This window comes from Phyllostomus discolor, chromosome 9, assembly GCF_004126475.2.
Source record: "Phyllostomus discolor isolate MPI-MPIP mPhyDis1 chromosome 9, mPhyDis1.pri.v3, whole genome shotgun sequence".
Lineage (NCBI taxonomy): Eukaryota > Metazoa > Chordata > Mammalia > Chiroptera > Phyllostomidae > Phyllostomus > Phyllostomus discolor.
Window position 1 is genome coordinate 40,466,316 of NC_040911.2, and position 25,412 is coordinate 40,491,727.

Below are 25,412 nucleotides of genomic sequence, written 5' to 3' on the forward strand. Positions count from 1 at the left end.
GGGCTCTGCCGCATAGCATATCTCCTCATCCGGGATGACAGAGCCTGCACCACATGGAGCAAAACCAGTTCCACTGTCAGAGGGAAGGGGACATGATAAATCCCAAACTGTTCTCAAAGGCTTCCTCCAGAAGTGAGATACATTTCTTTGAAGAAGTTTATGCTCAACTTCAAGGGGGCAGGGAAGCATATTTCCTGATGTGTCCTGATCAGATTATCAGTGAGTAGCTCTAATGGCCTTCAGAGACAGCACAGAAATAAGGAAGAGGAAGAGTCACATGTGCTAAATCTATACAATGTGTGCTGTATGATCAGGCACTTTACATTATTTCATTCCTGCCCATTTTTTCTTGTTGAAAACTCACTCAAAGTCAAAAGGCTGGAAATAATGTAGAAAGATGAAAAGCTAGAATTTAAACCCACATCACCCAGTTCCAAATTTCATGGACCATTTCCTTTACCAAATAACTTTCTTCTTTGCTAGATTGTCCTGATGTTCCTGAACTACATACAAAAGTGGATGAGGCCCTTAAACTGGTCAACATATCCAATCAGCAGTATATCCAGATTCTGCAGGTGACTCAGCATCATTTGGGGGATACTACATATCTGATGGAGAAGATGAGAAAGGAATTTGGCTGGGTGACTGAACTGGCAAACCAGACTCCAGAAACCGAGAAGATCTTCAACTCCATAAAGGTAGTGGAGGATCCAAGAACAGATATGGAGATTACATATGCATACATTGATTTTTCTGTTAATTTATGTATTTGAAGAAAGCTATAGGAGAATATTCATATTTCCATTGTGACTGTCTAGAGGCTGACTTGATATGATGTACTGAATGGTCTTTAGAAAACAAAAATTTCTATAAACAAAACCTGTTTAAAACACAAAATAGTTTCTAATCCAGAGATGGCTCATTCTGCTTAGAGCTAAAGTGTTCTACTGATACAGGCAACCCTGAAGAAACTTGGCCAATGTAGACTTTAAGAGAGAAGAATTTCAGGTTAAACAACTTGAATTCAAAAGCTAATTCTGAAACTTGCCAGCTGAGTAAGTTTGGGAAAGTTCCTCAATCTTTCTAGGCCTCAATTTTTCCACCTGGAAAATGGAACTAATAACAGCACTTTAAAATGTGTATCTGTAAAGTGATTAGTATAGGTTTCTTATACAAAGGAACCTTATATAAGGACTCTGTAAATTATAGCTCTTACTGGTTTTAACAGTGACTGAATTTCTTTCCTGACCATCCCTTCCCCACCACACACGTTACATTAATCAGCAAGTAAGCCAGGGTAGCGAATCCTGATGAGGTCAGTATTGACGAGTTTCTTTAAAAACCAGGTACAAAAATCACTGGAGAGAGCAATTGAAGATACAGTATTTTGGGCAGCATGTAATGCTGGTGGCCTATCCTGATCCCTGGGGATCCAACTGCCATCTCCAGCTGGTGTTGCTACTAACTGCTCAGCCCTGCAACCTTCTCCAAAGCTTTGTCCTTGAGGCTACCTATGCTCCAGAGCTCCCAGAAGGATCAGACTGAAGCTGGAAGTCACTGGAGGCCACATCCACGACTAGCTTCTGCCTCTTTTCAATCTTGCTTGCCTCATCCCCTTAAAAGTTTTACCTGAAGGCACCCTTAATACTATCACTTGTGTTAAAGTCTCAGACTCTGCTTCTAGGGAATCTGACCTATTGAATTTCTGTAAGATAATGTTTCACTCTCTTTGAAACTGCAAGGTTGTGGCTCACGTGTGGTTTAGTAAATAAGTCTAGAGAGACACAATCAGCAAACTAAAACAACAACAAACAATAGTACAGACTATAAGAGAAGGTATTACAGTTCATTACATTTAATGTCATATGCATATAATGGAATTTTCATTTCCATTATGTGTGTGTTTATGTGTGTGTACACATATGTGTGTATACATATATGTAGATATATGTGTGCTTTGAGTTATGATGTAAAATGTATTTGCTACTGCAGACCGCAGTCAAAAGGTTTTGAAAGCCATTGTTCCAGTCCCTACTTACTCTCCGATTCTATTACTCACTAGATTACACCCTAGGAAAACAAAATAATTTAAAATATTTGATCATCCTCACAAATATAGACTTTTACTTTAATGAGAAAAAAGTTTTGTCTTGAAGAATAAAAATGTAAGGAAACGTTTAGCAATGCTTTCAATCTTCACAAAGGTACAGCCAATATTTAACTGTTTTTATCATAGTATTTTCCATTTTATGCTACACTTTAATTCCATTCTAGTGTTTTTGAGTAACACTAATATATTTGTCTAAAATTCTTTATGTTGATAACAAGGTACTTCAGTATAAAAACATCCATATAAAATAAATTATGGTTTTTAATGATACATTTTTATAATAATCATCACCAACGAGCACCTACTATGTGTCAGGCAATGTTCTAAGAACTTCTCCATATATCAGATCATTTAATATCCTCAATGGTCCTATAAGATAAGAAATATTCTTTTCCAAATTTTTAGAATGAGGCACAGAGAAGTTGAACAACTTGTCTGAGATCACAGCTAGTAAATGGAAGATGGGGATTCAAACCCAAGCAACATTTCTCCAGAATCAGTGGCTTTACCCCCTTTGCTGATCTGCCTATAAAAGTTATTTTTCTCAAAACAGTTCTTAATTCATCATGTAAAATAAAAGTGCAAAGCCATGGAATAGCAAGTACTGAAAATGAACTTTGTGTAAAAAGTATACAAATTCTAGCAGGTGAAAAACGTTATGCCCCTTGGTTTGTAGTTAGATGGTGTTAGCTATATAATTATTTATTAAACTAGACATAAATGCTTTATGCAGTCTTTATATGTATTATGTTTGCCAGAAAGGAAAAGCTGTGTTAGCTATTCTCTTATAAGCTAGAATTAAGAAATTAATAGTTTTTAATTTGTCTTCTTAACACTTTGCTTTAGTTTTCTTTATAAGGGAATTTATTCAAAAACATTTTCAAACTAGTTCTCTTTAGGTTACCTCAAGTTGCATGTCAAAACAATTTCATTTATAGTATTAAGATCAAAGTATGTGCACTTGAGAAGTCATTAAGAGGTAAGCGTCACACATTTCAGATGACTGGTTCTTACAAAAATCATATATACAACCATAAATTGTAAATTTTGTAGGAAAATTCAGTATTAAAACTTGGTGCATTATGTTAATATTTGCTCACTCAAATTTTCCAGCTCCTCTTACAGTTAAGTGGTACCGTGTGGCAAGTTCTGGTCAATGAACATGAACAAAAATGACAAGGGTTATTTCTGGACTGAGATAGTGAAGAGTTGTGTGCTTACCCATTCTTTTTCTCTACTGAGGCCACAAAGAGAGCCATGTGTCCCATATGCTATAACCAAGAGGTGACATGACTCTGTCAATGAGAGTCTTGAATGTCTAGGTGGTACAGAGCCCTTAATGGACGTATTACATGAGTGAGAAATAAATTTTTGTTGTATGAAACCACATGTTGGGGTAAGTGTGTTACCTCAGCACAACCTAGCCTATCCTGACTAATGTGGTATTAAATTAATCCTGATTGTGCACTGGATTTAGTAATCCTTTACTGTATAATCCTTCTTCTCAGGTAGTTCCAGGCATTCACCAAGGAAATTTTTCCAAACAAGATGAAACAATGATGGACTTAAGCATTCTGCCTTCCCCGAATGTCACGCTGCAGATCCCTCTTGAAGAAAGTGCTGAGAGTTCTAACTTTGTAAGCTACATGCTGGAAAAAGCTGTACAGCATTTTAAGGAACATTTTAAAACTTGGTAAGCAGAGTGCCTGATTAGGAATGTTTGTTGACAGACATATGATTCATAAAAGAAAAAAAACCTGGTTTTAAAATACCTGAAAAATATGTTCAACCTCATTAATAATGAAATACATGAAAACTAAGAAGACAAAATAGAATTTTTTGACTATCAAATTTGCAAATTAGAAAAAAAATACAAAATCCTGATAGGAGTGTGAGGAAATGGGCATTCTTATATGTTGTTGGGGGGATATAAACTGTTTTTGCCTTTTTAAAAAGCTGCATGATTATACATGTCCAGAGCCATAAAATTTCTTCTTGATAAAATAACTACTTCTGGAGTCAATCCTAAAGAATAAATCTAAATTTGATAAAAAGTCCCTCTCCACCCCAAGTCTACAGTTGCAAAATTATTTAAGATAGTAAAATATTAAAAACAATCTAATTGCCTAAAAACAAGAAAATGGTTAAGTAGGTTATGGCTAAATAACTTCTAAATTAGTAGCACAATTAAAACTGTATACAATACTCTCATTTGGTAATATGATCAATCTTAAAGAATAATTACAATTTAATTCCGTTATTATTCATAAAGGACCTTGTTAGTAGGTCACCATCAATGTATAATTAAGCTAGCTATTACTGGATTTGCTGCCTCCACCTTTACCTCTGAGTTCTAGAGGAATGTGTTTCAATTTGTATCAGTTCAACAACCAATATCATAGCCATCTACTAAGTGAAGACACAGGGCACAGGTACTGTGGAGGGGAGAGTAGTGAATTCAACAAGATCCTTTCCCAAATGAGCTTTCTATCCAGTGGCCGGTATGGGGTTGTAAAAGATACTTGCAGGAGACAGTACTGCAAACCATTCCGTGAGTGCCCAAGGGTGGGAGCCTCTGGAAGTTGAGGAGAGGGTCATTTATTTCGTGAAGGGGGAGAAATTTCTCAGTTGAACATATTTCTTTTTTCTCTTCCTTCCCACTCGCCTTCTCTCCTTTGCTGTTTTTCTTCCCTCCTTCCCTGCCACCCTTCTCCCTTCCTTTCTTAAAAAAAAAAATATATATATATATATATATATATATATATATATACAGTGTTATTTTACATATAAATATAAGCAATTTTATTTTACATATAATATATATTTTATTTTATATGTATGAAATAAAAATGTGGAGGTGGAAGGGAAGAACATTCCAAAAACAATTCCAAAAAAGGGGAAAGTGTGAGCAAACAGCAAAAGGAGTGGAGTGTTTTGGTACAAGAGATGTTGACAAGTCCCCTTAAACCCATTTCTCCCAGGAGGGCCCTCTGTGCTTCCTATGTTCAGGAACCTCCACCTGTGTGAGTTTGGGTTCTTCCGCCGTAGTAACCAAGACCAGCCCAGCTAAAAGAAATGGAAGAATACTCTCTTACTCACAAAATCAAAGGGGAAGTCGGGCAGCCATACCTGGGGCTCGAACTCTATAGGGTACAGTGAGACACAATAGGCTTTTGAGAAGAAAATAATGTGCCAGTGCTCAAATATGTATTGACTATGCACTTATATCCAAATAAAAATATTTTTAAACTTTTTTCTTTTGTTGATTCTACAGAGAGGGGAAGGGAGGGAGAAAGAGAGGGAGAGAAACATTGATGGGAGAGACGGACCAAACCTGCAACCCAGGCATGTGCCCTGACCAGGAATTGAACCCTCATCCTTTTGCTTTGCAGGGCAACACCCAACCAACTGAGCCACACTGGCCAGGGCCAAATAAATATTTTCAATAAAATCATCTGTTTGCAGATTTTTTAATGATGAGGGAGTAATGACAATGTAAAATAAGATATTGAGAAATTGAGATACTGAGCACATTATTTACTAATAAGGCTCACAAGGTGATCTTTCACAAAAGCAATCTTAATGTTTTTCTTTTTAATTTAGAGTTTTTGAATTTTAAAAGTAAAAAGATCGCAAATTCCAAAAATTTAGAAGACAAAAATTACCCATAATTTCACCATTTCAACAAAACCTCTATTATCATCTTACTATTTTTTTCTTATTCACATTTTCTGCTAATTTTCTTAGATGGATTCCAAGAAATGGAATAATTTATTTAAAGGTTAACATTTTATTTTTCTTGCCTATTTGATGGTGGTAATGTCTGAAGTACCACTTTCTCAACTCCTAACTAGCATTTCAATTTTTAAAACTTTACTAATAAATGGAAATTTTATCTTACTGTTATAACTTGTATGTTTTTGATTATTCAAGGGAATGAACATTCTTCCAAGTTTGCTTACCAACTGAATTTCTTCTTTTGTGCATCCTATTCGATAGAGTGAATAAGATTTGTCAATATTCAGATTATATCACTCTCAAATCTACCAACAGTGAGAGAGAAAAATACTAAGGAAAAGATGAAGAATTACCTCATGATTTCCAATTATGTAAATATTCGTGTGGTACTGTAGTTGCAAGTATGTAGCTTGCTAAAATATGAATTCTAATTTTATAGGGTGGAGCATATATCTAGAACCTTCTTCTGGAACTCTCATCAAGTAACCTAGCTTCTTGAGTGCCTGACTTTCTTGATTGGTTTGCAGGAGTGTTTTATTTCCATATCCCAACTTTCACACTTGCCAGGACTGCCTCTGAGTTCTAGAGGAGAGAACTCCTCTAGAACTTACAGGCTGTAACAGAATGTCTCGCACATCCCAAGCAGTCAATATGCATTTGTTGATTGGTTTTTACCTACATGATCATCATGAAAGGCATACATAAAAAAAACCCTTGAATAAAGTAATAGTCATGTCAATAAAAAGATTGCTGCCACCAAGCCAATGCCAACAGGAGTCCTCAGTCTGAAGCGGAGTAAATGGAAAAACTTTATTCAGGTGGACAGTTTGCAAACCAGAGAAATGCAGTCTCAGGTGGGAACTGAATGTGTGCTCCTCGGATATAGGGGAGGCCCACTTATATAAGGTACCTGCCCTGCATGGACCATTTGCATTAAAATGGTCCCTGATTGGTCCATTTTTATGCAAATGAAGAATCCAAATTTGCCTTGTTTATTTGTCTGAATAGCACTATTCTGAGTGGCTGAAATTGTGTATCCTGATTGACTGTTATGGAGCTACTCTACTTGGTCTATAAAGATGCAAATGAAGGTGCAGCTGCTCAGCTCCAATTGGACAGGGCAGGTCTCAGCCCATTGGTTGAAATAGAATTCCAGGAACTCCTTTCTAAGGTGGGCTGAGACTGCAGGAACACAGTGCAGAAGGCTTGGCTGTTCAGTCAGTGGGTTTTCCTGGACAGGCAGTGTGCTTGAGAGGTCTCTGTCAGCAATAGCTGTTAGACTCTGGTTAGGAATTGGGGCCCAGTTACCATGGGAAATCCTTCTTGGCAGATATATTCCTTTTCCAGGTCAACAGTCACAAGCAACAGAAGTTTAAGAGCAAACATTGTATATATGCAGAGTACAGAACAGACACTAGTTTCACATCAGAGGCAGGGTCAGAAGATCAGCAAACTAGGGGAACTGTGATATTCCTTCAAATAGTGCTGTTAAAATTATCCATACATAAGGGTTTTCTGTTATTTCACTATGTGTTAATTTTTTCAGAAGCCAACAGCATTTATTGTATTACTCATCTGCACTTTAAAAAAATATACTCAGTCTATAAGTAACTTATTAATATTTTGATTATTGCTTTTTTTTAGAAAGGTAAGAAGATCTGATACATCCTACCTCCAGCAAGTAGAATCATCACCTTAGCTGAGACCTGAAAATCCTGGAACACACAGAATAACAACAAATGTAGTTGCAGGGATGTTTGTCATTTACATGTTAAGGAGTATTGTTAATTCTCTGAGGTTGAATGGCAGTCTAAAAACTATTCACATTGAGTTACAATAAAAATTCATTTTCAAAATACCAAATGTACATATTACTATATTCTATGGTACATTAATAGTTCTTTATATGTATTTGTATATTAAACATTAAATCACCAAGGTATCTGTGTTCTATCACTTCTACTATATATACCCTAATTTCTAATTAACAAAGAATTCTTCTTCAATTTGCCTTGAATTTCATGTATAATAATTAACTTTTTGAATAAATCTATGATTCATGCCTTTGTTTAGTCAAGACCTATGGCTTCTACATAAGGTTTGTGTGTATATGTGTGGTAAAACATACATAACAAAATTTACTAATTTAACCATTTTAAGTGCACATTTTGGTGGCATTAAGTATATTCACAGTATTGTACAGCCATCACCACCATCCATTTCAACAACTTTTTCATCTTCCCAAACTGAAACTCTGTTACAATTAAACTATAACTCTCCATTTCTCCCTCCTCCCAGTCCTTTGAAACCACCATTATACTTTCTGTCTCTAAACATTTGACTACTCTAGGTACCTCATATAAATGGGATCATACAGTATTTGTTCTTTTGCGACTGGCTTATTTTGCTTAGCATAATGTCCTCAAGGTTTATTCATGTGGTCACATGTGTCAGAATTCCCTTATGTTTTAAAGCTGGATACTACTCCATTGTGTGTATGTATCACATTTTGTTTACCCATTCACCTTTTGACGGACACTTGGATTGCTTTCACCTTTTGGACATTGTGAATAGTGCTGCTATGAACATGGCTGTACTGCATACTTTCTTTTTAAAATACACACAGTAGTGCTCTCTTTTTTATCTATACAATATGTCATACATATTTTATGGAAAACACAAGGTGCTTTTGACTGACACTTGCATAACCTCAAAATTTGGGCCTTGATTCCATGTAATAACAGGAGAGTCATTTGCCAGTATACACATCACTAAGAATTACATCAGGGAAAGATATATTTATAATTAGTATTTCAAATTATAAAAAGAAGTATAATTAAAGAGTGGACTCAAAACCTTTAAAGCATTTTTCAACTTAGTCTTGGGCTATTTGATAGAAAGGCTTGTAAGAGAAAGAGTTCACAGACAGTCCATTCAATATAATCAACTTCAAATAAAGACAAAGCCTTTCCAATCATAACTGGAGGCTATAAAACACTAGTGCACTATTGATAGGGCCCTGGATTTCTTAATATACAATAAATCTCAAATAAATACAGCCTATTCAGTCATACATTTTATACATTTGTCAGAGAAGGTGCCAAAAAGTTGTAAAGAGAAACTAATGTATAGTCAATCAAAAACTTGTAGAGTGAAGAGAAAAGGGAGAGATTAGATTCAAAGCAGCAAGGTGGTAAAATGCCTGAGCATGCAGGCTGACCTGGATTTTAATCCTGACTGCTGTATTTTCTAGATGTGTGACTGGACAAGATCCTGAATCTGTTGTGGATGAATAGGGTCAACATATTAAACCTTACAAACTGAGGGAAGCCTGATTAACTCAGAGCCCTAAAGTAACCACAAAGGGTGGTCTGAAATGAAAACTTATTAACTAAAAGCCGTTTATGGCAGGTAATCATGTCCTGGGCTAGAATCTTCCCTGACAAAAGTCAATCTTTATTTACCTTAAGCTCATCTATTGCCTTTTTGCATCTATGGTAACATTCCTTTAAAATGTCAAAATAATTTCCTTTATCCAGAAACCTCAAAGCACAGATACAAGACAAAGCAGGAACGTGGAGACCACAAATCCCATCATTGTTACTGAGTTGATTGTTGACTCTTAACTATCCTGTATCCACCTACTTACAAGAAGTGTGGTCTACCATTTTACTTTTTACCCAGTCCCAGAAGTTTCCCCACTTTGCTTTCTCCTGCCTCTCTGATCTATCACCAATGGATTTCATGTAACCACTTATGCCCTCTATTTTGATTGTAATGCATAAAGATATAGAACTGCCATTCTCTGAAGCATTTTCTCAAGCCATTGAGGTTCCTGGCAATTGTCATCAGTTTGGCTCAAATAAACTCATAAAAAGGTTCTTACAGATTTGGATGTTTCTTATGTTGACACTCTCTAAACCTCAGTGACTTTATAAAGTGGTTCAAGTAAGAATTTTTGTTTTATAAAGTAGTTGTGAGAACCACACTTAATCATAATAACCATCAATAATAGTAACTGACTATGTAAAGAACACTCTTATGAAGTACCTGACTCTCAAAAATGTTAATTTCCTGCTTTCCTTTACCTAATTATATCAACACTTTTTGAGTTTGTTGTGCAAAGAAAAGCGGAAGATATCCCTAAAGCAATAATATTCAAGTGTTTTTCTTCTGATACATCCTATAAAGAACCTGAAAAAGTTATATAGGCTCTTGTATGTCATTTTTCAATATAAATTGAAACAATATCAAATTTTAATTTTCCCATGTATTTGAAGTATTAATATTTTTTAAATGAAACTATTTCATCCCTCTTTAAAATCTACCCAATGGAATCTAAATATGACAAGTTGATACCCAGCATCATTCATGTAAGAAAATATACAACCAAGTTTTTCCTTTAACAGTAAGAAATTTTATCTCATTACATTTTCTCTTTAAACTCTTATTTCCATTCTACTTTCCTCAGAGAACTTTATCCTAATGTAATATATTTCTATGCTTGAACATCTTTTATTGATCAATAAAATGTAAATATTTTTAAATTTTAAAAATTAAAAGTTTCCTGGGACACAAAGATCTAAGTATCACATATTCATGCTGGATTGAGTCACTATTGTAATTACTATTTGCACATAATTGATTAAAATAACAAAGTTATTACAAGTTTTTATGACTATTAAACATAAAGAAAATTCTAATATAAATAGATCTTTTAATGAGAAGGAGCTATTCCCTTAATAAGTTAATAATTATTACTTCTTCCTAGAATAACAGAGCATCAATACCACCCTTGTTTTTCATTTTTATTTTCCTAAGTGCTGGGAAATCTGCTGGCACAATGCACTCCAGGTTGTAATGCTCTTTCTCCAGATATTCCCCTACTGGATTCTCACTTTTCAGGTCTCAGCTCAAAGGTGGCCTCCTCAGGAAGGTCTGGTCTGGTGATGAGACCTAAGTAGTCCCTCTGTACCCTCTGAAGCCCTTTCCACGGTTAGAAACCATCACAGTACCTGTCACTATCTGTGAGTGTTTTGTGCGGGTGCTTATGTATTGTTCCTCTCTGCTAGAATATCAGTTTTGTGAAACCAGGGACTTCATCTGCTCTTTGCTGACAGGTGGTAGGTACCTGACATAAGTACTTATTGGATGAATAAATGAATGACATGCTGCCTGAGATTATTCATTCTACCCTACATTTATGGAGCAGCTACCAGGGAAGGAGCCATTCTCTATTATCATCAATGCAAGACCCTCCAAGTACCGCAGTGGAAGAGGAATCTCTTTGTGAGCAGGGGAGCCTACTCTTATGACTTGAGATTAACCTTGGGGTACAACTGATATTCCACTGGAACAATTAAACTCAGCTCAAAACAATGAAGGATAATAGACGCAGAAGGTAACTTGTAACTGGGCAATCTGCGATATTTTCAGCCTGAGATCCTCCCATGGTTGAAAATGTGTGGAGACACTTTTTGGTAGGTGTGGGGTTGGGTGAATACCTGCATTTAGTTGACTTTCTACAGACATGTTAAAACCTTGCCAAAACATGCAGGGCAATATCATGCGACGAAGAGCTCTGTAGTTCCCAGCCCACCAGAACTGTTCCTTCATGTTTAGCTTCCTACACCTAGGGGCACGCTCAAGCTAGGCAGACCACATGAGTTCCCATTCTCCTATAAAGCCTGTTTGCTGGGTTTAGATTTTCTGGCCAAGCATGTCTCTTCACAAACTACCATCAAAAAGAACGCCCACACATCTGGAGACAGCCCACTGTTTCCTACCTTATCCAAACAGTACAACACGACATAGAAGGCCTATCATTTCCAAAGGAGATACAGGTAACTTCTTAAAACTATAATGTGGTTGGGGTGGTGAATATACTAGAGGAGGAATAGAATGAATCTACATTGACCTAGGAAAGGCCAACCTAGTATTGTGATGGGTTAAATACATTGAAAATATCTGCTATCCTGTCAGCCAGGGGTGTCCAACCTTTTGGCATCTCTGGGCCACAGTGGAATAAGAAGAATTGTTTTGGACCACACATTAAATACACGAACACTAAGGAAAACTGATGAGCAAAATAAAGGTCCATGAATAATTTTCATGATACCTGCCACCCCAGATAAGGAAAAAAGCCCTCACATAAATAACCTTAATTATGCAGTGGCCCTTTCCATAGTCTTTTAAAATCGTTGAGTAGGTCCCAAGTTTGTGATCACTAACATAGAAAATGTGCATATCCAAGTATTAAAACTTAGTAATAAAACTAAATAAGGTTTTAAGTAAATTTACGATTTTGTGTTGGGCTGCATTCATAGTCATCCTGGGCTGTATTCAGCCCATGGGCCATGGGTCGGACACCCTGCTGTGAACCGATGCATTTCAGTGTACTGTGGCCTGTGTGGGCACTCATACAACCAAACAGCAAGAAAATGGGCTTTCTGACTATGAGGCTTGTGAAATGTTCCCTGAAACAATTCTTTAGTCTGTTGTTAGGTCAGTTTCTTTTTCTCTCCAATTAACCTAAATGGCCAGGTACTTTATAAATTGTTTTTGAAGTTCAATTTATGTTGTATAGGTTTTGTGCCACAAAAAGGCATGCAGCATTGTTTTTGCTGAACAGATCAATCAGAGCTGCCAGTGAAAAATATTATCTCCTCCCAGAGTCTGTTTTCCTGTTAAATATGGTAACATTGAGTTTGAAAGGTGCACTTTAGCAAAAAGAATCCAGAAACTTGTGAGACAATGTAGGGGTAACACTCACTGGACTTCCATCTTGACAAAAAGAATTCCACCTTGGAGGCCTATGACTCCCTACTTTCAATAAAATTCTGTAGTTAAAATTAACCTAACCACATCTTTAAAGGAAAGAATGTATAATAATAACATCATTCTTAACATGTTGTTCTGCAAAATAGTCATTTTGTCAATTTAATGATAACCAGAATGTTTATGCAAGCATTATTTTACAGGGCCTTTGGGTGGTCCTCTGACCATGGAAAAACATCTTGTAACTACCCCAGGATCAACAGCCGCCTGTTGTGGATCTTGGGACAACTGACCTCATCTGAATTCTCAAGCCCCTACACACAACCCAAGGCCCCTATGTAAGCCAGTCACAAGAACCCCTTGGGGAGCTCCACTTCTCTTTTTTTTTTTAAATATATTTTATCACTTCTCTTTTCTGGTAGACTTCCTAGTGCACAAGCTCTTTCCAATAAACTTTATCTGCTTGATCTTGTACTGAGTTCAGTGCTCATTTCTATGGCACTGAGACTCAAGAACCTGGCATTCAAGTTCCAGTAATACTTGCACAGATAATAAATTTTTGTTTGTTGAGATTACAAACAAAAAACAACAACAAAGATAAACCATTGACTTTACTGAATGGTGAGAAATAGTGTTTAAAATGTGTCAGAGCCCACATCTTATTCGGCATAACCCCAGACACAGCAATAAATTATTGAACATCTACTATGTGCTCAATAAACACTTGTTGATTTAAAGACTGCTTGTGTTACAGAACAGATGCGGGCGGTGAATGATATATTATTACCAAAAGGATCCCCCTTTTTTCCCTGGGGGTTCCCCTCCCCGTAGTAGGTTCCCTTTGCTCCCTGCCAGAGGAAAGATGTCTCTCAATGCCAGAGACTGGTGAAAAGTAAAGGAATTATTTATTTAAAAGTTATATAGACTTAGAGTAATGACTTAATGTCTTCATCAAAATACTAAAGTTCTTTAGAATACCTACAAATACACACAGTCCTTCCTTCTTCCCTTCACCCAGTCTGGGGTACCCTATCTCAGGAAAAGAAGTAGAAGTTCGTGATTCAGGCTCCCAGCACCATCAGCTGTGTTGCCTCTACAATCTCCAGTTAATCCAAAGCCATGTGGCACTTTCTCATGGCCTACCAGCAAGAGTCCTTTTACCCCTTTTGTTTCAGCCAAAGTCTCTCCTGCTGCCTAAGCCACGTGGCAAAAGAGAGCACCCCATAGCCATGTGGTCCTCACTGTCCCTGAAGCCGTGTGGCCCCCCCTCCTGTCACAGCCAGGTGGTCCCAACTCCTCCAAAGCCTCCTAGTCCTGACCTGGGTATGGCTGCGACACCTGGGTTTAAATCCCTACCCCCCACACCCCCATGTTACTCTGCAGCCCCATTTCTGACTCCTCCCATAATCAGTTACACATGCCAGCATTCCTGTATCCTTCCAGGTTTACTGGGCTGCCATAGCAAGTCCAGGCAGGTATGGCCCCACGTGTGGAGCCAATCTTCTCAAAGCTCTCCTGCAGGCGCTGTAACTGGGGGGGAGTTGCTTCCCAGTTACATCCTGGGTTGAGGTTACTCCCATCCCCCTGGCTCAAAGCCTGGCCACATATATTTAACATAGCTATGAAACCAGTTAAATGTTATAGTTAAATGACCATGCCAGAGGTTAGATGCATTGCTGCTGCTACACAAAACAGCTCTCAATGGCCCTACTTCATATGTCCCATCCCCCAGCTCAAACCGGTGGGGGACTGAGGACATCATACATATATTTTTCTCTAGTATTTCCTGAACACCTTGAGTTCTTATCCCTATTTGCACCCCCGCCGTGGCTGCACCGTTATACTTGTGTGCACTTTTGTATTAGTACATTTTAAACTCATTATCAACTAGTTCCCACCCACCGTATTTACATTATAAACATTTCCCTAAAACTGCAATTTTTGTATTAAAAACTTAAGAACTTCTGGTTTCATTAACTATGTAAATAAGCTGTTTTATTACACTTGCTCCAGCTGGGACTTCAGGGAGGAAATGAAAATGCAAATCACTTGTTAGCATGCTCCCCCCCGTTTTAAGAAAACAGCTCAAATAAGGAGGGTTTGTTCCTGTATTTCACCAGTACTTGCAGACTGTTCCAAACTCTCTTTAATCAGTGAACGTTGCGGTCGACCCTGAAACTTTCCAACTACAGCGGCCTTTCTCGGCCAAATGCACCAAGATACGGATTGCTTTCTAAGCTTAAAGTTCTCAACTTTTAAATCGAGCTACATTTATGCGGCCGTTTTGGGAAGCCTGTGCTTTCCCGAGCACAGCCCCGTTTTGGACCCCGTGAGCTCAGTGAGCTCCGCGGCGCAAAGACCGGAGGTTATGGGGCAGGAAGGGGCGGAGTCGCTGAAAGGATGGCGGGGAAAAAAAAGGCGCTCGGAAGTGGTCTTAACGTTCCGCGCACCGCTGTTCGGGTGCCTGCAGACACGCCTGCAACATGCCAGCCTCCGGCCCCGAGCGGCCGCAGCTGCTCCCGCCGTCGCCGCCCGCCTCACAGGAGCAGGGCACCGAGCCGCGGCCCCACGGGGAACTGCAGTACCTTGGGCAGATTGAGCATATCCTCCGTAGTGGCTTCCGAAAAGATGACCGCACCGGCACCGGCACCCTGTCGGTGTTCGGCCTGCAGGCGCGCTACAGCCTGAGAGGTGACAGCGGCCTAGCCGGGGACGGGCTGGCGGGCGGGCGCCCTGGTGGGCTTGGAGCTGCAGCTGGGAACCTCTGGGGGGCGCGGGCTAGGTTTAGTCCCAATCTCCCTTCCCAGACGCCGGAACTGAGGCATGAATTAGAGAGCCGATCTACGTAGAGTTTTACGGACCGGAGGGAGAGAGCTGGGGGGTAGAACTACGCAGGCCCTTCCGGCTCCAAGACCTGTGCACTTAACACCCCGTTATGTTGTCTCCCCCAAAGCGGGTACGATCCTGTAGTGTTTGCCCGAACTAGGGTGGGAGAGGATCTGTCCCGGTTATCGCCCCTCCTCTTCAATGTTGGCCCTTCCGTCTAGCAGTTTTTCAGATTAGGAGCCAATTTTTGTGCGCGCGATAACGACGGCGGGAAGAGAGTGAACTGAGAGGCAGGGGCGGGAACTTGGGGTTCCCGACCGTTTTTTTTTCCTTTCTAGACCCGAGAACCAGTTTTCCTCTTACACCTTGAAACAAGAACTCGATGGTCCGAGTAGAAGTGACTATTTGTTTTTTCCTTTAAAACGGGATGGCCCCTGGGAAGAAATGTCTTTTGGGGGTTGCTAGGGCCAGGCTTCCAGGAGACAAAGTGGCGGAGTGGGGTCGTGCACGGACACATATCCTTGACACTGCTGAGGGTGGTTTTAAGGGGGACCCTCACTATTAGTAAAGCGGATTTGCTGTGGTCAGGTGTGAACCCTGCACCCCACACACATTCTAGAAAATGGAAAATTTCCATCTGCAGTGGAAAAGATCTGAACTACCTTGGACAACTTTGGGAGTTTTGCTGAGCAGAGAAGGATCCACCTTCCCGCAGTTCTAGGAGTGTTGACCTTCAATGAACCACTAACCTAGTTTTTACTCCACCTCCTATTTTTAGGCCTTGGGCAAGTTACTTGTTAACCTCTCTGGGCTTAAACTTCCCCATGTACTTGGAGTGGAGGAAATAATGTTCAGGCAATAATGATAAAATTAGGTGCTTGGAAAATTTATCCTGGTTACATGGATATCAACTATACAGCTGAGTAAAGACAAGCTTTTACATTCTTATTTTCCTATTTCTTGATGCAAACTTCCGTATTCATTCCTGGTGTCTGTAAAATGGAGATCACAAAGATGCCTGTGGGAGGATTGTTTTGAAGAGTAAATAGGATCATGTATATGAAGTCTTTAAACAGTTACTGTTTAGGTACAACTAAAACATAGAGGTTATTTGCTTGGTAGATCTTTAAAAACTATTCTTCAGTTTTGACTAGCGTTATATACACTATCCCTGGCCCCTGAGCAAGTTTTCTTTGGCAGGATAATCATGGAATAGCCCTGGGAGTCTTAAGGCTTTCCGGAGGCATGCTTTATATGTTGTCTTCACACCTCTGTGAAGGAGTCTTGCCAGCAGGGTAGTGGATGGTGCTCTTTCCCTGTCCCCATCTCATGTAGAACTTGTGTGTCTGGTGGGTGCGGGGCTCAGGAGGGCAGTCTCAGTCTGAATTGTGTCTCAGACTTGCCCTGCAGCCTGGGAGCTCCACCCTGATCCAGGGCTCCCACTTGGTAGGGGTCGCAGTTTTCCAGTAGGTCCTATGGTCACTCCAGGGCCTAAGGTCCTGGGGAAATTTTCTTCCACAGAGAAAGTTGGATGGCATGTGCTGTTCTCCCATTTTGAAATTATATGGCAAACTGTTTTTCAGATGAATTTCCTCTGCTGACAACCAAACGTGTGTTCTGGAAGGGTATTTTGGAGGAGCTGTTGTGGTTTATCAAGGTAAAGAAGGGAAGTTAGAAAGCAGGCACAGAGCCTAGGTTGTGTGGGACTGTCATCTTGCTTGTACCCATTATGGCACACCATACCTGAAGATACCAGGAGCCAGTGGGTGTCTGTCCCTGACCTAGATGCACAATCAGGATACAGGTTAGGATGACAAGGGCCAAATCTAATAAGATGAAATATAAAAGAAATGAACATGAGGCATGTCTTGGCAAAAACAAGTCAACTATGCAAGTATAGGTTGGGATACACGTAATTCAATAACAACACATAGAAGATATGTGACATCCATTTGCCAGGAAAGCTAGTGCTGATTAGGCCAATCACTAGAAATATTATATATACCAGCTCTAAGTTACTCCCAACAGATTGCACGTGAAACATTAATTTCTTTTTGGGAATCATGTTTGGACACAACACATTTGGTTAAGAAACACAAAACCACTAGATGGCGTGGGAATAATTAAAGGACTTGGAGGTGTATAGTCTAGAAAATTTCGTTGAGAGGAACAGGAAAACAGTTTTCGGGGGCGGGGGGGTGTTCCAGAGAAGGGATCAGACTGGCCTGAAGGCCCTCCAGAGTTTGGGCTGGGACCAGCCTGCTTAAAGATAGGACAGGCTGCCCTGGCTGGGTGGCTCAGTTGGTTGGAGCATTGTCCCGTACACAGAAAGGTTGTGGGTTTGATCCCCGGCAGGGGCATGTATGGGAAGCAACCAATCAATGTTTCTCTCTCTCTCTCTCTCTCTCTCTATCTCTATCTAATCAATAAACATATCTTCAGGTGAGGATTTTTTTTTTAAAGGACAGGCTGCATAGGGATGTATTGAATGCCTGTTGGCAGCTTGGTGGGGGCTCTTGGTGGATGAGCCCACATGGTTCCAAAGTCTGCTGGGTGAATTCACCTGCTCTGCTCTCCCATCTCTTCCAGGGGTCCACGAACGCTAAAGAACTGTCAGCCAGGGGAGTGAAAATCTGGGATGCCAATGGGTCCCGTGACTTCCTGGACAGCCTGGGATTCTCTAGCAGAAAAGAGGGAGATTTAGGACCAGTTTATGGCTTTCAGTGGAGGCATTTTGGGGCAGAATACAAAGATATGGATTCAGGTGAGGAGACTGTACTGCCTCAGATATTTGAGCACCCTTCATAGCTTCATGGTTTCAAGTGAAGTGTGGGGGATAAGAAGCCACTGTCTGGGGAGCTGATACATGACTTGAATCTTGTGAGAGGCTGGTTCAGGTTCAGGGGCTGCAACTACACTTCATGGAGGTCAGCTCACACTCTCAGTGATTAGCATTGGGTGCTTGGCACTTTCTGTACCTTGTTTCATTAGCAAATAATAACACATTTGGTTGCTGTGTCAGGGAATAAGGTAGGAAGTTCATCTGGGGGACTAAACACCCAGAGATTGCCTTGCAGAGGCTTTGATCTCCCTTTTCAACACTGAGCGGCCCTTCACACTGTAGGCGGCACTGATGTGGTAGCCATTTCTGGTGTCACCATCTCCTCTCCGCCCTGCTGGTAGAGAAAGATGAAACATCTCACTGATGGATGTCCACCTCCCCTTGTCACTTGGTGGTGCCACTTGCTGAGTCCAGCCCTAGTCCTTTGCCCCTTTGTCCCACTTATCCTTAAGTCCGGTTACAAAAGCAGATGTGTCCCTCTGACTGTGTGTGCATACATGGTGTGTGCAGGTGACAGTTTGCTGGCTGGGCAAAAACCTGCCACCTGGAGAGCATGAGTCTCATCCAAAGGAGACAGTCACATCTCCAGCCAGCTAAAGAGATGTCAGCCTGATATTGTCATAATTCTTTAATTATAGCCTAAAATATGCATTTTCTGTGTAATCGTGAGATCTGAATGTTGGCAACTTCATTAAGTTTTAAAGTGCTGGGCAGACCTGGAATAGGCAAATTCATAGAGATAGATAGAATGGTGGTGGCCGGGGTGGGGCGGGGGGTGGTTAATGTTCAAGGTATGGAGTTTCAGTTTAGGGAGGTGAAAAAGATATGGAGGTGGATGCTGGTGATGGTTGCACAACACTGGGAATGTACTTCATGCCACTGATTGCAAGCCTAAAAATGGTTAAAATGGAACATTTAATGTTATGTAAACTTTAAAGAGTGTTGTGTGGGCCAAATTATTTCTGTAAGTCAATGGTCTGCAACCTCTGTCCTAGGACACCTCAGTCTGTGAAGCTGCTCCCCTGCCTAAATTGTGCCTTAAATCCTGCCAAGTGTTCAAGTCTCTATTGTTGCTTAAGGGGCCTAATAAAATCATGGCCTCAGTTTAACACTGCATGAATGCTCAGCTTTTGGACTTCAGTAGGAGTGTTTGTCCTTTTTATTTTTAAGTTTTAATCTTTAAATAATTAGGAGTTCAAGTACAGAGCGGTCCCTGTACCCTTTACCCAGTTTACCCCAAAGGTAACATCTTGTGCAAATTGACATGGGCAAAATCCACAAGAGCTTATCAGATTTCTCCAGTTTCACGTGTATTCATTAGCACATGTGGGTATGCAGTTTTAGCACATGGTGTGTAACCACCACCACAGTCAAGATACAGAACTGTTCCATTGCAGTTCATCTTTTTAAAACCTTTGATACTACCTTTCCGGAACTGACTGTGTCCAGCTTTCCTCCAAAAAAATTAAGAACTGCGGGACTAGAACAATGTGACACCGATGAGTGGAAATTTAACCAGAGAAGAATGTGAGATTCCGCACTCCTCAGCTTCCAGTTCTGCTTCAGAAGGGAGGCCAGGAGTTCAAGTCCAGAAACCACAAATGGGAGAAAAGTACAAAAGTGGTATAATACGGGTTTGCTGATATTTACAGATGACTTGGCATTTACCTGCTAAATTGTAATTTTAGATGCAACTGTTGGAAGGATGCTGTCAAGGTCACAGAAAGGAATCCACAGTCCTCTGTTAGTCATTAATGTGTATGGAACTGTATGTTCTATTTAAGACCTAGTAGTTTCTGTGGGACACGGATAAACAAGAGCATGTCCGTGAGGCATGACAGAAATGGTTGACAGGTGTAGAGACTAAGTCCTCTGGGGACCACTGGAAGAAAGTGTTGAAATGGGGGAGGGAGAGGAGGTGACACCATGACCAACCAAATATTTAAAGGACATTTTTATAGGAAGAAAAATAGACTTTGTTATGGCTCCAGAAGACAGACCTAGGAGCCTAGACCAGGCCTTAAATTCAATATAACCCAGGGAGATCCAAGAAATTTATGGAGTGCATTGGCTATCTTGTAACCATGAGCCAGAGGGAACTGTGGAAGGACAGTGTGATAGACAACGTGTGAAGCCATCTCATGAGATGCTGTGATAAATGTATGCACGTTTTCTCTCTTTTTGGTAATTCTACAGATTATTCAGGTCAAGGAGTAGACCAACTGCAAAAGGTGATTGACACAATCAAAACCAACCCTGATGACAGAAGAATCATCCTGTGTGCTTGGAATCCAAAAGGTGGAAAGTGTCCTGGCCATCCTCTCATGTCCCCACTGTATGATTAGCACATAGGGAGGCAAGGAGGCCTTGTGAGGGGGCCTCCTGCGGGAGGCGGGTCCTGGGAACTGATCCAGCCCCATGGCTCCTCGGGTGACCCTGGGCACATCACACTTGGCCATATTTTCACCCTCAGATTCCCTATAATAATACTTGTAAGATTTTGACATTTTAAATTGGAGCAGATGACGTTTCAGATCCCTTTACCTTGATATTAAGACTTTTAGCAATGGTATTTTAAAATTAAGCTTTACCATGGTGTAATAAAGACTCTGAGTGGAATATCTACATGCACTATAGAGACTTGGAATACAGAAGGGTGTTCCCAACACCCTAGTTTCCTGCAGCCTCTGCAAATGAGTTCATGCTTCCTGTAAAGGTAGCACAAATAGTTAATTTCAGTTCAGATGGGAGGGTGTTGCTTCAGTTGTAAACGCACATCACAGAAAGCTCCTGCTAATGGACAGGTCCCTGTCAGGTTTGTGCCATTCCTGGGATTGGAACAGTGTGCTTTTGCCATGAGGGAAAGGGGGGTCACAGGGGTCACTATGGCCCAGTGGCTCTTTCTCATGACCCCCCACTTATGAGTAGGTTTGTGCGTCGCTCCTGTTTTACTTTGCTTATAGCTGCGCTTTTTAAAACCACCGTCTCTCCTTATTTTTGTCCATGCTGGCTCCTCAGATCTCCCTTCCATGGCCCTACCTCCGTGCCATGCCCTTTGCCAGTTCTATGTGGTGAATGGTGAGCTGTCCTGCCAGCTGTACCAGAGGTCAGGAGACATGGGCCTGGGCGTGCCCTTCAACATCGCCAGCTACTCCCTGCTCACCTACATGATCGCACACCTCACCGGCCTAAAGGTGGGCGATGCTTAGGAAGGGGGTAGTTGCTGGTCTAAAGTGCTGAGCTCTTGGATTCTTTAACACGAAAAAAATGAATTGCACAGAATTCTTATTAGTTTTAAATAAAAAATGAACTGACTCACTTTGTAACTTTACATGGAACTTTCCTGTCCTTGTCTGTATGAACAGGTTTATATAGGTTTATATAACCTATATATAGGTTATATATACAAGATAACCTATATATAGGTTATCTTGTATCTATAATACAAGATAACTTTTATGAGTTAACTTTTTTTAAAAGCAACACTGGTTAAATTCTTTACTTTCTGAAAAGCTTTGAGATGTCTGCCTACTCCATATGTGTTTTGAAATGATGTGATGGTGTGTTGTAAAGGGATTAAAACTAAAACACTTACTGTTTTGCTTCCTTCCGTGCCATTCAGCCAGGTGACTTTGTACACACCTTGGGAGATGCACACATTTACCTGAATCACATTGAGCTGCTGAAAATGCAGGTAAGAATTGTTATTTATCGCACTTTGAAGATTGGTTGTGTTTCTTGATAAAAGGTTGATTCTTCCTGGTGCTATGACAGAGATAAGGTGACCTGCTTTGACTGCAGAGCCTCAGTTTAGGGACAGGTGGGTGGCAGGTGGCCAGAGACAAGGCAGACACATGTCTCAGCAACCAAGACACCTAGTGTGACATGTGCCATGGGGGACTAAGTACCAGTGTCAGAGAGGGAGAGCCACATTCAGACCAGAGAATTTGGGACCTTCCCAGAGGTGGCATCCAACCATATTTTTACTTAGAGAATTTAAATGCAAATGTTCTGCCTTAATTTTATGCTAAATACAATATTTAGGTCTGACCTTTCAAAAATCTGTTCAAATCCATAAATTGTAGCAGCCAACAAATGATTTGAAATAGCAATAAAATGAGTATCTGTACATAAAGAGACCCAAGATAAAAATTACAAACCAGCCCTGGCTGGTGTGGCTTAGTGGATTGAGTACTTGCCTGTGAACCAAAGGGTCACTGGTTCGATTCCCAGTCAGGGCACATGCCTGGGTTGCAAGCCAGATATCCAGTAGGGGGCTCAGAAGAGGCAACCATACATTGATGTTTCTCTCCCCTCTTCTCCCTCCCTTCCCCTCTCTAAAATTAAATAAAAATTACAAACTAAAAACATTTTAGGGCCTTCCAGGTTAGGTCCAGGCTTAGAAGACTCCTTTGAGAAAATCGGTCTGCTTTGACTTGGAGGGTAACTTCAAGGCTTACACAGATGCTTCTCTCTGGCTGTCCCTGTCATGCTGGACAGAATAACTTAAGGACACCTGTGTCCACACTGTCATTGCCACTGTGCCTCCCTTTCTGTTGTCAACAGATGTCACCTTTCCTCGCCCTTTCTGCCAGGGACTGTTGGATTGGGGATTATGGGACTCACGTAACCATTCTGAGTGCCTACCAACAATTACAGATAAAAAGTAAAAGACTGTGGCCCATCCTTCATAAATTTACCAAGAGCAATTAATCATAAGAACTTACACTTGGTGAGCCACCAGGCTCCTGACACTGAATGATTCCACAAAATACCCTCCTCTCTGCATGTGTATGAGGGCATCACTTAGTTATGCTCCAGTATTGTATAACCATGGAAAAGGTGTCTACAGTATTACACCCTGTAGATAAAATGCTGTGTACTTATTTCATGAAGGGATGTGGGGAGCAGAATTAAAGCAGAATTAGATACAGCAAAATAATGGTCTTATGTTTTTATCCTTTTTTATCTTTATTTTTTTAGATGACTCCTTTTTTTTTCTTTTTAACTTTATTTTGATTGTCTTGTTTGCCAACCCTCCCCACTTACGTTGTTTTTAGCTTCAGCGAGAACCAAGGCCTTTCCCAAAGCTCAGAATCCTTCGAAAAGTTGAGACAATCGATGACTTCAGGGCTGAAGACTTTAAGATTGAAGGGTACAATCCTCATCCGACTATTAAAATGGAAATGGCCGTTTAGAGTGCTTTTAAAGGAGTTGTTTAAAGGACACTGTGAGTCTGCTTAGGGGTTAGTTGTTAGTTTGGGTGCTTTGTTGGAAGTTTTTTTTGCTCTAACGTAAGAAGAAACTAGGTGAAAGATCAGTTGCTAACCTGTCAGTTATTCATTAAGACTGGTGCCACTGGCAAATATACCTGTGCTGGTTCTGTTAGTGACAAAGGGCCTTGAGTTCGGTTAACAACCCAGTGAGGGTACGTGCAAATGCTGAGACTATGAATAAAATGAGAATAGTAAAAATGTACACACTCCTAACAAAAACATGAACATGCATTTCAATCCCATGTTTGTATGAAGGTTAATGATTTCAAGAATTAAAGCTGTTCCCTCAAATTTGAGCAAACTAAACATCAGTCATAATGTATAGTTGGTGTGGTTATCAATATATACGATTTTATTTGTTTTATACATTGTTATAATAAAGAATTGTTCTGCATTCATCTGGGTTTTTGTTTTTAATTCTCTATTGTCATTCTGCACAGTTCCTGCCTAAAACAGAAGAATTGAGCCCTCCTAAATAAACATGCTGTATTCTTGTTTGGATGCTGCTGAGAAAGTAGCATGTGTTTTAGCAATGCTGACTAAACTATATTTTAAAATTTTTTCTGTGATTTATCTAATTCTAGCTACATTTTATTAGTAAAAATTATTTCAGATAAGTGGTTTTTTTAAGGTTATAAAAGACAGTCTGTGACATAGCACTTTGCCCTCACGAGCTTTAGTGTGGTGTGAGTTCTGTAAGGTGCGTGGGCTGAGCTGGAAAAGAGACGTGGCAGCACTTCAGGGGGATCTTTGTATATTTGTTGCATACCAGATACCCCACGGTGCTGCAGAACTATTTTTATTCTGCTAATTTTTGACAAGTGTTAAGTAGAATAAGGAATCATTCCAACAAATTATGCAACTTGCTTCTTATTTTCAAAGTACAGTTTAATTAATGTCTGGGTACCAGCATTTGATAGAAATCGTGTAAGAACATTTTCCTGGATTTCAAGTTAGTTAAATCTAAATTTGCTTAAGGATTAAGTAAAAGAGTGTGTGTTTATTTGCTAAAAGAAGTAGTAATAATTGCTGAGCAGATTCCTGAGGTTAATGTGACTTTCTGCTGAATTTGTTTTCATTGGTATGATGATTTTCTTTCCCAATTTTTGTAAAACCATACCCAAGAAATTTTAAGCCTTTTCACTTAAAAAAACAAATGGGTGTGAGGGTTGAACACTTAGTTTCCTTGAGCAGCAAGGAATTTCTTCCAGACTTCACCATCTGGATATTGGTGTTTCTTTACGGATTCCTCCTTCATTTCTGTGGAATAACCAGCTTCCTATCAGACAAAAAGAAAAATGGAGTAGTGCTAGTGACCACCTGGAAGAAAAAGCATTTCTGTATTTCTGCTGCTCCTGTAAATGCTTTTAAATCTATGCCAGAGGCAACTGAGTTAATATTTTTAAGATAAATTTTCTGGTTGTTTGAAATGGAGGAGAGGGCACCCTATTGGCCACTTCCCAGGACTGGTGAGCTGATCAAATTTCCTCTGATAGGTGAGCCCCTATGTATGAAAATGAGGCCTGATCTCTTGAAAATGTTGAGGATAAATGGCCCAGATAGCATAGCTGTAGTTAAAACTTGTCAGTTGACTAATCTGGTGGTCGGTGCCAGGTTTTCCTTTTTTTTTTTCTTTTGGTTTGTTTTTTTTGCACAAGGACTGCACATTTTAAGGACTCAACCTGTGAGGAAAGGCTGACATTAGAGAAGCCTCATCAGTGAAAATTTTACCCCCACACCCTGACCTTCAGGTCTTGGGAATTTGAGGTTGATGAACTAAAGAGCCGTTTCTTTCTAGATAAGAAAATAAACTCTTAAGGAGTCAAAGCTTTGTGCTCTAGGG

The 25,412-nt window shown here is 40.1% G+C and overlaps 3 protein-coding genes and 1 long non-coding RNA gene across 16 annotated transcripts in view; 2 read left to right on the top strand and 2 right to left on the bottom strand.

Annotated features, from left to right (window-relative positions):
* Window positions 1-7,786, top strand: part of CLUL1 (clusterin like 1) — a 34,537-nt gene extending 26,751 nt beyond the window's left edge. For 5 of the 10 annotated variants that reach the window (XM_036009240.1, XM_036009242.1, XM_036009238.1 and 2 more), the window contains 3 exons: window positions 484-698; window positions 3,619-3,803; window positions 7,497-7,560. In XM_036009240.1, the coding sequence (XP_035865133.1) occupies window positions 484-698; window positions 3,619-3,803; window positions 7,497-7,500 (404 nt within the window). In that variant the 3' untranslated portion in view covers window positions 7,501-7,560. Of the gene's footprint in view, window positions 1-483; window positions 699-3,618; window positions 3,808-5,384; window positions 5,415-7,492 lie in introns of those variants that run through there. The other 5 variants (XM_036009237.1, XM_036009235.1, XM_036009236.1 and 2 more) reach the window with 5 other exon arrangements.
* On the bottom strand, window positions 5,635-7,475 carry LOC118496706. Its single transcript, XR_004899265.1, has 2 exons — window positions 6,456-7,475; window positions 5,635-6,423 (listed from the first exon to the last, which is right to left on the bottom strand). It is a non-coding gene; the product is annotated as an uncharacterized LOC118496706 (long non-coding RNA).
* A 7,181-nt stretch (window positions 7,787-14,967) lies between the features above and the next one.
* Window positions 14,968-23,963, top strand: TYMS (thymidylate synthetase). Of its 2 annotated transcripts, XM_028524296.2 has the most exons (7): window positions 14,968-15,316; window positions 17,035-17,108; window positions 18,041-18,215; window positions 20,490-20,591; window positions 21,312-21,487; window positions 21,916-21,987; window positions 23,354-23,963. In XM_028524296.2, the coding sequence occupies exons 1-7, from the start codon at window positions 15,109-15,111 to the stop codon at window positions 23,489-23,491; spliced, it is 945 nt and encodes a 314-aa protein (XP_028380097.1). In that variant the 5' UTR covers window positions 14,968-15,108; the 3' UTR covers window positions 23,492-23,963. The 2 variants fall into 2 exon arrangements, with proteins under 2 accessions (XP_028380097.1, XP_028380101.1); XM_028524300.2 differs by lacking the exons at window positions 17,035-17,108; window positions 18,041-18,215 and having other exon boundaries at window positions 15,057-15,316.
* The window catches only part of ENOSF1 (enolase superfamily member 1), a 33,010-nt gene continuing 31,185 nt past the window's right edge, over window positions 23,588-25,412 (bottom strand). For all 3 annotated transcript variants that reach the window (XM_036009244.1, XM_036009243.1, XM_036009245.1), the window contains one exon: window positions 23,588-24,848. In XM_036009244.1, coding sequence (XP_035865137.1) covers window positions 24,747-24,848 — 102 coding nt within the window. In that variant the 3' untranslated portion in view covers window positions 23,588-24,746. The remainder of the gene's footprint in view (window positions 24,849-25,412) is intronic.